Source organism: Caloenas nicobarica, chromosome 2, assembly GCF_036013445.1.
Source record: "Caloenas nicobarica isolate bCalNic1 chromosome 2, bCalNic1.hap1, whole genome shotgun sequence".
Lineage (NCBI taxonomy): Eukaryota > Metazoa > Chordata > Aves > Columbiformes > Columbidae > Caloenas > Caloenas nicobarica.
In genome coordinates, this window is record NC_088246.1 from 152576712 (window position 1) to 152592288 (window position 15577).

Here is a 15577-nt window from a genome sequence, read left to right on the forward strand (position 1 = left end):
AGGATAATAGCAGTGCCTTAACTCACAGGTCTGCTGTGAAGATAAGTGTCTTAACAGCTGTAAAGCCTCCAGATACGGGGCCAGGGGGATCCTCTGATCACCACAGGTCATTAACTATCTAAGGCAGACCCCTGCATGAGGGGAGATACCCATTTTACATAGTCAGTGGACATGTCATTGCTTTTAGAGAAGAAAAGCCTCTAAATGTGGAACTACGTTTTGTCATGGTCTGATATAAGGCCACTTTTGAAACAGTCTTTCATTTGAGCACTACAAAATTTAGTGTAAAGTGCAACAACATGAGAGTAAATGTTATTTACACCAAGGTACTTGCAAAGCCCCTCAGCAGAACCAAATCTGCTCGTCACCAGGGCCAGAGGGAGCTGAGGAGGTCAGACAGACGCAAAGCGCTGCAGAGGCAGGTACTCTTCTGAGCACCTCATTCCTCCTAACCAGCAGCAGCCACCTTTCCTGCGTGGTGGGACAGCAGAGATGTGGCCTCCTGACCTTATATACCTGCTTTTTGTCTCTGTCTTGGGTGGGACAGTGGCACCAGCTATGGCTGGGAAGAAGTTGGCAGGTTTGAGGATGGAGATGTATTTTCCCAGCAATACAGCAGTTTATCTGTATCGCAAGAGTCACCAAAATAAAGATGCAGGCTGGGAAACACATGTGTGTCATCTGCCAGCAATTTAAGGTCATTCATCTGAATTTGGCTAGCGAGCAAGAGACCTGACCTGGCTCTGGGCACAGGCAGCACGGATGTCTGCAGTGTGCTCCCCTGAGCCAGCAGCGGGACATGCATGGGGCTCTGTTTGCACCCCCAGACAGAAACGTGGCATTTTTGATGTGGGACGCCTGAGGTTTGCCTCCTCAATTCATCAGGGTATTGAACCGTGTGAGTTAGGCCAACGGCTGACTGTTCATGTGCTTAAAATTGGAGCTGCCCTGAAGCGCCGTGGACATCAGATTTCTTTGCTATCCTCTGGTTGAGTTTGGAGGACACTGAGTATTCAGGTCCTGCGAAAATATTTCTCGTGGTTTACAGGGGTGATTTGGTTTTGAAGGATGTGTGTTTAAATTCCTCCTTCTGGAAACGTGGAGGTGAATATTTCCATTGCGTGGCTGAGCAAGTAGTCAATGTGGTGAGCTCCAAGACACTGCTTTGTACCCCAGATCCTCCTTTTAGGCTTCCTTCAATGGCGTCTGGCACTGTAGCTCCAGGCTTTCCATTCAGGAAGCAAATATTTTTAGGTATTACCGTTATAAGCCAGACCAAATGTTTTAAAAGGGGGAAATTATTGTGTACTGAAGCTTTTCCCAGCAGTGCAAAGGTTCAGGTTGCATAAGCAGTGTCAAACTGGATGACTTGCAGCGATAGCCGTGGAGTTCACTGGAGCGTAGATGAGTGGAGAGGGAAACGGGGGCAGGAGAGAAGAATAGCGGTGTTTTGGGGGCTCGATTAAAACTGTCCTGTGGGAGGGAGACCTTACACTAGTCTAATTGTAGTGTTTTATTATCCTCTCATTGGGGAACGTGAAGATACACAGAGAAGCCTTTGGGAGGGGGGAAGGAAAAAGGTACAGTGACTCATCAGCTTCATAAATCACAAACCATCTGCATTTTTCTAACACATCATGAATGAGTCAAAGGGGGAGGTGTACAGCTATAGACACATGCAGGTTACTAATGTTTTGTGTTAATTATTGAGCTTCTTCCTCTCTTTTGGGAGCTCTGTAGACTCCTTCAGTGCTGCTGTTGCGTTGGGTGAGGCTGATGCAAATGCTGCTCCTCATATTGGACAAAATAGGTTTGGCCGGGCATCCCGTAAGTCTGCCTGTATTGCCTGTCTTGTTCAGATGTGACATCCTGGTGACACAGATTTATTCTCCTTCCTCTTCCCCTTAAATCTAAACTCCTCTGAGAAGTGGTGACCAAATAATCTCCTGGCCTCAGCCTTCGCTCCTTCCCCTCCATCAGGTTCTCTGGGCACTTCTCTCTCTGTTTCGTGCTGTGCCATGTGCTGCCTGAGCCAAGAGGTGTGGGGCTTGAGGGGCTACTTCTTGAGAAGTTAAAGGGTGGTTATTGTTCTTGGTTTTTTGTCTTTCAGAAAGTTACAGCTCATAGCTCGTCTGTAGCCCTGCAAGAAAGACACCCAATGTATGCATGTAATATTTATTTTGTTTTCCCCCTTTGCAGTTCACCTGCGAGAGTCTTTGTAAGTGCCTTGATAATGTCACTTAAAAAATTGATGCTCTAGTATCAAAAATTTGACACGGTGGTTTCCAGAGCAGAAAAATTTGTGTGAAGGGAGACAAGCAGTGTGAGAAGTACTAAAGCAGCAAAACTTCTGTACTGTTCCTTAGGTTTTGTAAGCACATGGAATAAAGAAATCGAATGTCTTGATTCTGTGAAAAACCATCTTCTTCCTGCTTTGGAGGCATTTAACTGATAGTGTCCCTATTAATAACAATAAATCTGAAGAGAGATAATATGTAATAATATGTAAAATACATGGTAATAGAGAAAATGTGTACATCTGTACCCTGTCTGGGTGGCAGCATCAGGGAATGATGACATGAAGGAGAAAGGGGACCAGATGTTGCTGTTAAGATGTTTGATCTTAACAAATGGGAAATGATTATTACTAAGAGTTGCTTGAGGAAAGAGTGCTGCTTTTAACACACCTCACTTCCGAAAGAGTTGACTCTTTAAAAGCATACCTGAAAAGCAATGAATAGTGAAACAGACTAAACTGTTTTTTCCTGTGTAAAATCAAAGATGGATCTGTCCAGGTTTTAGCCATGTAGCTGAAGAAGTGTCTACAGATAACTTTTCTTCTGTGTCTGTGAGTCTCTTGTCCTCCCACCACATGGTGCTGGACAAAAACTCAATATGAAGAATTACTTAAATCCAGTGACTTTATTCCAGTCCAACAATGAGGATTTAGTGAGCTGCACAGACAAGTAATTAAACTAATTAGAATGAATGTTTTTATAGTGTTTCTATTTCTCTCTTAAGAAATCTGTTGGTCTTTATTTCTCTCTGATGATCGTGCAAGTACCCACCCTAGGAGTAAACACACCACTGATTAAAGGAGATAATTTTGACATGGTACATGATGCATCTTTGGAGCTCGCTGCTCCTGGAAGCTGTTGATGGGAGGGTGTTGGACAGAGGTTCAAGTCCCCTGAGGGTGCTGAGAACATCTGCTGATGTACCCAGCTGTATCTTGCATGGGTGGTTCATACATCTTCTTGCCTAGAAGAGGTCAGTTTGTATTTTTCTTCCCAAAGGAGAGAGCAATGCCCCAGGTGCATACCCACTAACACCTTTGGGGTTTGAGTGGGCACAGTCATAGGTACCACTGGGACTTTGTGTCCCTTTCTGCCCATGAGCATCTGCAGCTCTGGCAGAGGTCACCAGCTAAGCTGTGTGTTGAGCAGGACACCAACGCAGGTGCCTCTGGCAGAAGCCCAGACTACAAGGAAATAAAGCTTTTTCCAGACTGTGCCAACTTCAGAAACTGGTGTGAGCTGCAGCCCTCACATGCCGATTGCAGTGGCCTGACGCTGCATTTAGTGTGTGAGCTGTGGGTTGCCAGCCCTTTTTCCAGAGGAGAAAGCTGTGACTGGGAAGCAGGGAAACCTGGATTTTGTCCCTGTCTCATTTTGTCCCTCCTGCTCGTTCCTTGCCCATCTACTCCAGTGCGTGCTCTCCTGGAGAGGGACCGTCTCCAGGTGGACCTGAGATTAAGGCCACTGTCTTGGGTGGGACAAGCGACTCTTGCTACAATATAAATATTGGTTCGAGGCATGAACTAGTCTATGAGGTGATGTATTTCATCCTGGGTAGATTATTCTGTTATTTTCCAAAGAGGGAAAAAAGGTGAAATCAGGCCTAATCGGGATTTTAGCAACTAAACTTAAGCATGCATTTAAAGAAGGGAGGGAACTACAAACCAGCAATTGCAGATGAGTATTTGAAACAGAAAATTCAGAGCACTCAATGTTCAACCTCCCCTATTCTGAGAAGGGTTGGCCGCTTGCGTTTGTACAGCATGCAGCACAGAAAAACCACTAGTTTTCCCATGTCTTTGGCTTCGCAGCAGCACAAATGAGAATGTTTCAGTTCAAAAGAACAGTCTGTGAACGGTGTATTCTGAAATATGCCTGTTGCATGGTACTGCCTGACACAACCTGTTCTGGTAAAGCCTACAGAAGGGTGGGGGGTTTTTTGGGGGTTTGTTTGTTTGTTTGTTTGTTTGTTTTTACAGAATACCTGTGTTTTCCAGAATAAGTTTCTTTATCTCTACACAGTGGTCACATCACAGCTGAGCTGTTAATGTAAAGAGGCAGCTTGCACGTGGGTGGGCTTGGGCATGCAGTTCTCCAGGGTTTTCTACTACTGTTAGTGCCTTTTGAAACCCTATTTCATCCTACCCTCAGCCCATCTCCATCAGCAACCCTCATTTCACCTGCTCTGGTGAACCTGCTTTAGCAGGTGGGTTGGACTAGGTGGTCTCCAGGGTTCCCTTCCAACCCCAACCATTCTGTTGTTCTGTGATTTTTGTTTTATCTGTGTGTTTTTAGAGTCTCCCAGTGACCATGCTGTAGGGGGTGCAAGGCAGAGGTGGGATCTGCTTCTGCCCCAGTTCACAGATGTGTTGACATCCAGTTTCACAAGATGTGTTGCTGGTGGAGTTGGGAGTCCTGGAGGCAGTTTGATTTGCTGATCACCTTTGAAAGGTGTGAGCCTCTGGTCCTTAAAAGAAATAAAAATTACCAATTTCTGCTTCTCAGTAGACAAAACTTCTTGGCCACGGCGCCCTGCCACAAACGTCTGTGGGTTGTTTTTTCTTTCTAATTAAAAATGTCTACAGCAACATGCGCAAATTGAAAATGTATAGCACTTTCAAATTTATTTTTTCACGTGTCTGCAAAAAATTATTGCTGTAATGATCTGTATACCTCCTCATTAATTGTTTTTATTCAGCTTACAAAGAACTGCAGAAGTGTCGGAGCTCTAGGCTGCTCTGAATTAAATGCTGTTTTAAAAGCTCCGCTTTGCAGTTCACAAAACCTGCTTGCCTTTCTGTTGTTTTCTTTTGTAAATCATTGCAATCCTGATCCATCATGCAGGAAGTATTTGCCCTGGTTTGCTTCTGCTTAGTCTCCTGCATATAATTAAGCAATGTTTTTAAGTGTTTTATCACAGTGGAGAGCAACAGCGGGTTTTTTTGCTGTGCTAGCTGATGCGCTTTTTGATATTACTGTAGCAGCTGCATGCTAAAAACAGTTGTAAGGAAGAAAAACATCACCCTAGGCATGTTCCTTTGTTGCTCCGTGAAATATGTGTGTCACCTCTCATCCTTGGATTTGTAGGAGAATAACATTACTGGAACATTAATGAATGTGAGCTGAGCCCCTGCTATGGAGCATGATGGTAGCTCTGCCCCGTGCTGCGTGTTTGTGTCACTGCAGCCTTTGTGGATGAGGAGCAGACGATTGGGGGGGTATGATGCTGTCAAGTAGTATCAGTTATAGAATAGAATCAGAATCATTTCAGTTGGAAGAGACCCTCAGGATCATCAAGTCCAACCATAACCTAACTCTGGCACCAAACCATACCCATAAGAACCTCATCTAAATACCTTTTAAACACGTCCAGGGATGGTGACTCCACCACTTCCCTGGGCAGCCTGTTCCAATGCCTGACAACCCTTTTCTGCTCTAAACTCTATGGGCATGACTTCTGGGCAACCACATAGGTTCGAGTGAAGTGTTAAAAGTAGAGATGCTCCCAGGGACACACGTTTTTGAGTCCTGGGGGAGCCAGGGACCCACAAGCTTGGAAGCTTACAAGAAGGAGAGGACCGTTGCTGAACATAGCCACAAATGAATGGACCTGCTGATGTGTAGAAGAGATGCAGCATTGTGGTGTAGTTGGTAATATGTCCTGGTAGGGGTGGTAAATTTGTCAGCTCAAGGAAGACGTGGGTACAGGTGGTGTTTCTGCTTCAGAAGCAGCCTGCAGTGTTTACAAGGCGGTGGGCAGCAGGGCCTGGCTGGCATTTGGGGGCAGAACATGGCATCTGCATTGGGGTTTGAGGTCCGCTTGTTGCGTGATGAAGTGGGATAGTATCCCCAAAAAAAAGGGACTTAAAGACTTAATTGACAAGTCCTTTCAAGTGAGATGCAGCTGGTGCTGTGTTGTGTGTCTCTGTTATTTCTGTGTCCCCCAGCTGGGGGAGGGACTTGGGAAAGCTCTGAGGAGGAGTTTGTGCCCTTGTGGTATTAAACATCATGTTCAGACATGGAGGAGGGGTTTTGGGAAGTTAGAGTGGTTGGGTGTTTTTTTTTTAAATTACCAGAGAATCATTTGCTGTTGCTTGTCCTGTGTAGCAGAGAGGATCCTGTTCATGGAGACTGAGCTCCTGAGCAGCAAAGCAACAAAATGCCTCTTCCCTCTTTAAACATCAGTGGGCCCTTGCAAATGAAACTCTCTCTATTTCTGCACTGATTTGCAGCTATCCTCGTGGTGGTGGTTTCCCCGCTGTTCATTTTTGGATGAAGCCAGGTGCTGGGAACTCTTTGCTAGCGCAGGGCAGAGCAAATGAAGCACTGAGATGAAAAATAAGGAAGATTTTATTGGCAAACCACACAAGTGTCACTGAAGTGGTTTTCTTACTGCTTTTTGTTTGGTTCGTTTTTTAAAAAGGCAAGGTATATTTGTGGAAATAAAGACACATTTGCACTGGGTCAGGGGGTTCAACCTGTTTCAGCCTCTGTATTACTTTCTTCCAGCCCTGAGCTGGAAGCAAGCTGCAGCACAGAGTGGTGATATTTCTGGTGCACTTCTCCCTTTCTGCCAAAGTTAATGTTTTCCCTGCTTTTTAATTTGTTGTCCCTTCAAATTTGGTTGTCTTTGGATAGCCTTTTTCAGACTCTCTCATGTTTTGGGGTATGAGAGAAGACAGACAGCATCTTGCCATGTCTCTCCGCTGCCCTACCACCTCCCAGCCATGGCTTGCGGGGTTTTGGCTGATCCTTTGTATGACCAGGCTGTGTCCCAGCTGCCATGGAAAATTCACACTCTGCCACCACCTCGGAGGAGCCCATGTGGGAACAGCACTGCAGAAAAGGACTTCAGTCTCCACCCAAATATTTGCCTTTTTTTTGGGAGAGAGTGGAGGAGGAAGTGGTATAAAACTAACTACGTGCACACAGGAAAGATGGGAAAGAGTGGAAAGATTTCACTGTTCAGCAAGAGAAAGCTTTTCGATTAATTTTTTTCCAGCCCTTTGCTTGAACCGTACAGTTATCTTTTGCTGCTGGAAGGTGGCATTGCTACACAGGCAAACATTTTCCAGTGCCAGCCAGACCTAAAAGCATGGTTTATTTTCCCTGTGTGGTTCTCCACGGTTTCCCCAGTCTGGGGCCAGGTGACCAGGTAGGAAATGTGATGTTTCCTCAGTCATGCACAGAGTTGCCAAATTAGGTCCCACTTTATTCTCATGTCAGATGCTCTGGAGCCATTTTAACAGCGATTCGAAAGATCAGATGACTGTGGCTGGATTATTTCATTAATTAAATGATTTTTGGAGATTAAACAAAACCAGACTAGGGCCTCACTCGTAACTGCTGTGATGCGCTTTTGAGGAGATTGGTTTAAAAGAACATGTTGCTTCTAATCTGTGTGCTTCCATCCCCGATGTCTTTGCTGAAGCAAAGCAAATTGAAAGCTCTTGTACCTGCACACGGGCTCCCCGTGGTTTTGTTTGGACCTCATTCGTGACAGCAGCTGTCTGCTCGGAGCCGAGAGCTTTTGTTTTTCACCTGGTTGCCTTTTGCTGCTTTGTGGGTTTGCTCATTTAAAAAAAATTAAACGTTTGTTTTTAATGTCCTGCAGCATGGCAAGACAAGCAGGAGACACGGCAGGTGAGTGAGCTGGAGGGCTGAGGGCTCCTTTCCGTGTGTCCAAGGACGGCTCATGGGGCAGGCGCCAGCAGCAGCCCAGCGCCTGTGGCCAGCCCACCGCAGCAGCCCCAAAAGGAGGTCAGTTTTCTGGGGTCCCATCTGTAATGAAACACAGACAGTGAACCGGGCCAGCTGTAGGGATAGAGGTTGTCCTGTCCCTGGTGCAGCCTTGTTCATTGAGCGCCAGCTGTGAATTTTGTCCCTTGGAGGGATGTGTGTGCCATGGACAGGCCTCTGGTGATAAAGTGTAGCTTGGGTTCCCATCATGATGTACTGGTTGCTAAGCCTTGGCTGTTTCTGAGGGGGAACTTCTCTCCCTCCCACCAAATTTTGGGAGTCAGTGCTAGCTGGAGGATCAGCCATCTGCAGGTGAAATCCAGAGGCTGGAAGGCCAGGCTTTTGTTTTCCTCTGCCTGCCAAACTCCAGCACAGCATTCACCAGGGAGAGGTGACTCGCTACTGAATCAGAGGTGCTGAAGCGGCATCATTTAGCAGCTTTGTTAGGAGCCACACCGTGTATTACAAGCTCTCTGATGGGGCTTTGATGTTCTAGCAAGCAGCTCATGTTTGACAGCTGCGAGATGCTCTTGGTGCTTTCTATTGCATCCCCGGATGAGATGTGGCAAGTGTACCTGGTGCAGCTCCTGGAGATGTGCCGTGGTGGGGGGTGTCCATCCTCTGTAGCAACCGTGTATTGATTTATCCCAAATGACATCCTTACCAAGGTCCTGGAGGATTGATGGCTTGGAAGTCCCAGTAAACTCTCCTCACTCATGCAAGTGCTGTGTCTTGTTTCCTCCCCGTCTTTCAGGGCACTGGTCAAAGGGACAAAGTTGGCCTCTGGCTGGTCACAGTCTTCTGCTTCCCAAAACTGCACATCTTGGACTGAAACTTTTCTTGTTGTTGTTACTGACCTCTGAAAAGAAGTATTTGACTTGGGCTTGGTTTCTACAGTGGGTAATGATTCTTGTGTGACAGAAAAACCATTCAGAGTGCAGAGTTATCAAAGTAGTAGTTAGAAATACAGAAAAATGCTCTGTGGAGTAGGACAGGGAAGAGAACAGAAGCAACAATCTGTACAATATTCTAGTAAAACTGTTGCAGGCGGAATTTTTCATATACTCACCCATTATTATCTGTTTTGGAGGGATCTTGATGTTTCCTCCATATCAGAGCATCCTTGCTTGGGGCTGATCCCCATGTCCCCATGAGAGGCGGGAGCTCAGCACAACCACCCAATCTGGCAGAGAGCTCACTGAGCTTCTGGAGAGCGGGGAATTCAAAACATTTAGTCTAATTTAAAGAAACCTTTGATTCAAAGTTGTAACCTCACTGTTTCTCATTCTCTACTCTTTCTCTCCCAGCTCTTTCTTCCTGGGCAGAGCGAGGGTATTCAGTGAAATATAAATAAGCCTTGCTCTGATGGCTTTTGATCTTTCTTCCTTTTGCTGATGTTGCCACACGAAGAAGGTCATATGGTAGAAAAGGAGCAGACCATCAGGTGCAGCTGTGTGGCCTGGGGGGGAGAGCGAGCCCCCGAGGAGCATCCCAGGAGCCATAGATCTGTCCTCATCTTCTCCACCCGTTCCCAGGGCCCTGCCTTGTGCCTCCCTTCCCTCGTCCGTGAAAATCAGTCACAAGCGTAGTGGAATCTGTAGGATAGAGTGAGGTGACCTGATCACCTTTGCAGCAGCCAGGCTTACACAGCCCATTCCGCCCCCTTCTTGCACCTTTTGGCCCATTTCAGCCAGATTTGTTACAAGGAAAGAAGCTTCAAATGCAATTAATTCTCTGGAAGAGTCATTAAAAATGGGTGGTCAGGAAGATGGGTGTTTGGACAGTGTTTGTCGCTAACTTTTGATCTTGTCTACAGTGAGACACAGCAAGCCACAGATCACAGCCAAAATACTCTGCGGGAGGACGATTGTGAGGGGAAGTAGAAGAGAATTGTGAAGGAATATGTGGAAATAATAGAGAATATTCAGTGTAATCCAATGTAAAGGTCAGTCAGCACAGATCTGTAGAAAAACAGGCATCATTTGTTCCACTGTGTTCATTTGCTTGCTTTATTATTAAAAGAGAAAAGGAAAAAGAAAATGGAAGAGGGGATGTTGGCTTAGAGGTGCTAATGCTTTGGGGAATGATGTCGGTGATACCAGGTTAGAGAGAAATGGCACTGTGTCATCCTGACCGAGCCAGATGCTTGAGGCAGGGCCATAAGCCCATGGGCAGCCCCATCCTCGTTCCGTGGGGCTGCACAAATACACCCCATTTCTCAGACAGATGCCTGGAGCTTAAATGCATCATTGAAAGTCAACCAGATGGTCCAGTGCTTCACCAAATTGGAGTGAGTATGTGGGAGCATCCCCGGTCTCTGTTGGGGCTGAGAGGTGCAGAGATGGTGGTGACTGAACACAGAGCACCGTGGCTGCTACATCTGCAATACAACAGATAGCGTCTCTGCACGGCATCTCCTCCGTGCTGTGTGTTTAGTGTTTCACAGCTTGCATTCCACGAGAGCCTTATTCATGAAGGTGTTTTGTGGGGAATTTGTGTATGAAGTGTTTTGTTGATGGAGAATTGCTTCATGCTGGGTTTTGAGTACATGGAGCTGAAAGCTGCTGTCGCTTCTCTTATCCCCAGATGGAGCTGCTTCCTCTGGCGGTTTATCATTTGGGGTTTCCATATATACAGGAGTGGTATGATCTGTGATGGGCAAAGTAGCAGAAACACACTCCAGAGACTCGCAGAGTATTCATCAGCTGCAAACAGAACTGAGAAGTTCACAGCTGCTTCTACAGGAACTATTTCTGGTTCTTGTGCCAATGCACAAGTGAGAGGAGCAGGTTCAGGGACAGCACTGAGGTGGTTATAAACTGTTGATGTTGGATGTGTCCAGATGTAGCTGCAGTGGGATTTTTATCTCTTTCAGTCTTTGTGTCTGCTGGGTGCTGGATAAAGCTCATTATTTACAAGTTTCACAATGAGAAAATGTGTGTTTGGTTAGACATGAGATCATAGAATCACAGAATGGTTTGGGTTGGAAGGCACCTTTAAAGATCATCTAATCCATCCCCCCCCACCATGGGCAGGGACATCTTCCATTAGATCTCTAGTTCAGATTCTCCGTTTAATGCGCTTCTACAAAAATCAGTGCAGGTCTTACCTACTCTGCAAATGTCCACTTTCCATCCTTCTGCAGTTTGTAAACCCTGGTGCCTTCCCCAACCCATCCCAAGGACTCCTTGATTGTAGAAGATGAGTTCTATGTCAGGCCTGGAAGTATTACGAATCCAGAGCCCATCTGATCAGGAAGAGGAGCAAATTGGAGTCAAGCCTTGATTCGAAAAGTCATCTTGTCAAATAGGAGATTGATATTGGTTTCCTTTTTATTGATGCCTGTTACAACAATTAAATTCCCCTCCCTCCACCTCAGTGAATTTGAGTAGTTTGTAAGACAGCTGGTGTAGTTTTCCTTTGTGGTTGTGATGACTGATGTTGACCTCGGATCTTTTTAAAAATATGTTTTTTACAAAATTCTTACATTTGGGAGCTGCCAAAACCACTTCGATACATGAATCATGCTTTAAAGTAGATTTTTTTTTTTTTTTTTTTTTTCAATTCTGTAGAGAGTGAAGATCAGGGCTTGATGGGAATTCCAGCAGGGTCACAGGAAGGGACCCTGTTTAAAAGGGATCTAAGGGCTTCTGTGACCTTTGCTAGCTACCTCTGTCAATACTGAGTAAAAAGTGGTGTTTTAAGGGAAACTTTTGTTCCAGAAAAGACTTGATAGGCCTCCATAGATCTGCTGCGGTTTCTTTGAACCCACTTCTGATCAAGACAGAGACCTTTGAAAATGTTTATTTGCATTAACTCTTCTTTCTGCCTTTACTTTTATAATCAAGGCAGGCCCTATAGCTTTATTTAGAAATCACCCATCATTAGTAACAAGAATCATTTAGTAGACATATTTACAAGGTAAGTGACAGTGGGAAGTAATTAAGTTTAATATAAATCACACTTAATTTCAAATCTGCAGGCTTCAAAATAAGAATTAATACAAACTGCAGCTTCTATAAAAAGATGCAGTATTTATAGCAGTATCTTCTTTCTTTTCCAGCGAAACACATTGAGTCTAGTGGAGATTAAAATCCCCTGTCCGTTCATCTTACTTGTTTCAGAGCCGTTTTCTACCTGTGGTGCATTTCATTGCAAATTGCCCACTGCTTTTATTCTTTGTGGGGAGATTTTTGACTCTTTTAAGTTGATGATGAGGGGAAGGAAGAGTTCAGCATTGTCCAAAATGCCTTGTAAATGCACGTATCTTGAGCTGTGGCTTTCTGCTAAATCTGTGTTTTGTAGATCAGTGCCTAATGACATGTTCTTTGTTTCACAGGTGTCATGCAGCTGGCAGGTCTACTGGCAGAGCTGATGGTCGCAACCGGGGCAGAAATTCTTCATTAAACAAAACACAGAAAAATAATAAAGGAAGGTTGGAGCTGTTTGCAAGATCTATTCAGCTGATTGCTCACCCTGTCCAAAATAAAGTCACCATTTGGGACTACAGCCCACTGCCAGCAGCTGCCATGGCCAGCAAAAGAAAGTCAACAACTCCCTGCATGGTGCGAACTTCCGAAGTCATGGAGCAGGAAGGCACCGAGGGTGCAGAGGCTCCTAAAGAGAAGGGGGCTGGCGCACCACAGCAGGACTCTCAAAAAAATTGGCCTTCAGAAAGTTCAGTCAAAGACTGCGAAGTGGTTGAGGCAAAGCCCCCAGCTGAAAATCAGTCTAAGAAACCCCAGGGTGGTTATGAGTGTAAATACTGCCCTTACTCAACACAGAACTTAAATGAATTTACAGAGCATGTTGACACGCAGCATCCAAATGTCATTCTCAACCCCCTGTATGTCTGTGCTGAATGCAACTTCACAACCAAAAAATACGATTCGTTATCTGACCACAACACAAAATATCACCCAGGAGAGACTAACTTTAAACTGAAATTAATTAAACGCAATAATCAGACTGTTTTAGAGCAGTCCATTGAGACCACCGCTAACGATGTCACTGTCACAAGCGGTGGGCTAGAAAATGCAGAGTGTGAGGATTCACTTCATGGGGGAATTAGTGCAAGTAAAACGCCAATGATGAAACCAGGAAAACCTAAAGGGGAAACCAAGAAGGGTCCCAAAAAGCCAGAAGAGGGAGTTAAGGAAAACCACGTGGGTGGTACTGTCCCTCGCATCATAACTGAAGCCACTGAAGCGATTGCTTGTATAAATGGAGACCTTCTCCATGATGTTTTAGCCCACATTATGCCCTCTGTACAGCTGCCACCAAATATTAACCTTGTCCCCAAGGTCCCGGTACCACTGAACAGTACCAAATACAACTCTGCACTGGACACTAATGCAACCATGATCAACTCCTTTAATAAATTTCCTTACCCAACACAAGCAGAGCTGTCGTGGTTAACAGCAGCATCAAAACATCCGGAAGAACAAATCCGAATCTGGTTTGCTACGCAGCGTTTGAAGCATGGTATAAGTTGGTCTCCCGAAGAAGTGGAGGAGGCCAGAAAGAAGATGTTCAATGGCACTATCCAGGCAGTTCCCCAAACCATCACCGTCCTGCCAGCTCCTTTGACAACTGCAAAAATGCCCCAGCCCATCATCCAGACAGCTTTGCCTTGTCAGATACTGGGCCAGACTGGTCTGGTTTTGACTCCTGTGTCAAATGGTTCAACTGTTTCTTGTTCACCAATTACGCTTGCTGTTGCCCCAAACCAGGGGCAAAAGAGGACGATACAGACCTTATCGAGCGCCTCAGAGGCCAAGCGTCCTCATGTAGTCCAGGTGCCTGAGATTCCTGCCAAGTTGACTGCTGTTCCGCTGACACCAGCCACTGAGCGAAAAAAGACGAAGGAGCAGATAGCGGAGCTGAAGGCCAGTTTCATGGCAAGCCAGTTTCCCGATGACACAGAAGTCTACCGGCTGATAGAGGCAACGGGTCTCTCCAGGAGTGAGATCAAGAAGTGGTTCAGTGACCACAGGTACAGAAGTCAAAGGGGCATCGTGCACATCCCTGGTGAGGCTTTAGGGAAAGATCAAATAGCACCTTCAGCTGGTCGTCATGGCCGTTCATTTCACCCATACACAGATTTTACTCCCCAGAGATTCAAAGAGAAAACTCAAGAGCAGCTCAGGGCCCTTGAGGAGAGTTTCTTAAGGTGTTCTTTTCCTACCCAAGGAGAATTGGACAGGCTTCGAGTGGAGACTAAGCTGAGTAGAAGAGAGATAGACTCATGGTTCTCTGAGCGGAGAAAGATACGGGACAGCATGGAGCAAGCTGTCTTGGATTCAATGGGATCGTACAGAAAAATTAAAGAACAAGGAACTCCCAATGGTGCAATAAGCCAGGCAGAACTGCTGAGCAGCTCCCAGCTCCCTGGTGCTTTATCTGGGTCCTCCACCACGTTTAAGAAAACCCAAGAGCAGATTCATCTACTGAAAAGCACATTTGCAAGGACCCAGTGGCCATCACCCCAGGAGTATGACCAGTTAGCATCTCAGACTGGACTCACAAGAACCGAAATAGTTCGCTGGTTCAAGGAAAACCGGTCTTCACTAAGAACAGGGTCGCTTAAATGGATTGACCAGTATAGGCAGCAGCACATTGTTGATGGTCATAACGAGCAAAGCCAGAAAAAGGGATCAAAACACATCGAGAGTCCAAAGAATGGTAATGAGGTGTCTCGGCAGCATTACCAGGAACATAAAAAACTGAATGAAGAGAATGGGGGCAAGCTAGTGGTGAGAGCAAAAAGAGACTGTGAACCACTGAAAAACTCTTTGTTGGGGAATCAAGCGGAAGGTACGGACAGGTTGGAGTGCAACAGCCACGACGGCCATGGCAGCGAGGAGAACGAGGAGCCGGCAGAGGTCAACTGGGTGGAGGTGACGGTGGGCGAGGATGATGCTGCGTCGGACTGTACGGACAGCTGGAGCCAAACGGCACCTGAAGGCCAGGCAGAGCTGGCGGACTTTGACTCTGAAAGTATATCTGGAGACAATTCTCATGTATAGACAGGTAAATGCTGATGGTGCCCTGTTTTCTCTGAGCCTGCCTCTGTCTGGGTGTGCTTCCAGCATCCCATAGTCCCTCTTCAGTATAAATCCCCAGAGCCCATCCCTGCCGGATCCGTGTGCCTGCTGGATGTCTGAACACAATGGAGACCCGTCCTGGTTGCAAATTAAAGCAACGCTATGGTAGGGTAGGGGTTAGTGCTGTTTGCCTTGTTTCTTGTCTCCTTGTGGGTCAAGTCCTGGATAAGGGAGTTTGCTGGGGTGTGAGGTTTTTTTAAACAACCTGTTTAACCTCTGCAGAGCTTGATGTGAAACATACCAGTTGAGCCACTCAAAGAAATAGTAGGTAACACTCACTGCCAGTATCCCCCTTGCTAACATCCTTGGTCTCCCATGAATAGAGGCTGTGCCTGGTTTTGCACTTTGAGTTCTTCCTTTGCAGCATCCTGCCCTGCTCAGAATAAAAGGTCACTGGGGGAAGGACGCAGAACAGAAATGCTTCTTTATGCAAAA

At 45.9% G+C, this 15577-nt stretch overlaps 1 protein-coding gene across 4 annotated transcripts in view; it reads left to right on the forward strand.

Annotated features, from left to right (window-relative positions):
- The window catches only part of ZHX2 (zinc fingers and homeoboxes 2), a 75331-nt gene that overhangs the window by 53819 nt on the left and 5935 nt on the right, over window positions 1-15577 (forward strand). For all 4 annotated transcript variants that reach the window (XM_065629934.1, XM_065629932.1, XM_065629933.1 and 1 more), the window contains one exon: window positions 12376-15068. In XM_065629934.1, the coding sequence (XP_065486006.1) occupies window positions 12566-15064 (2499 nt within the window). In that variant the 5' untranslated portion in view covers window positions 12376-12565 and the 3' untranslated portion in view covers window positions 15065-15068. The remainder of the gene's footprint in view (window positions 1-12375; window positions 15069-15577) is intronic.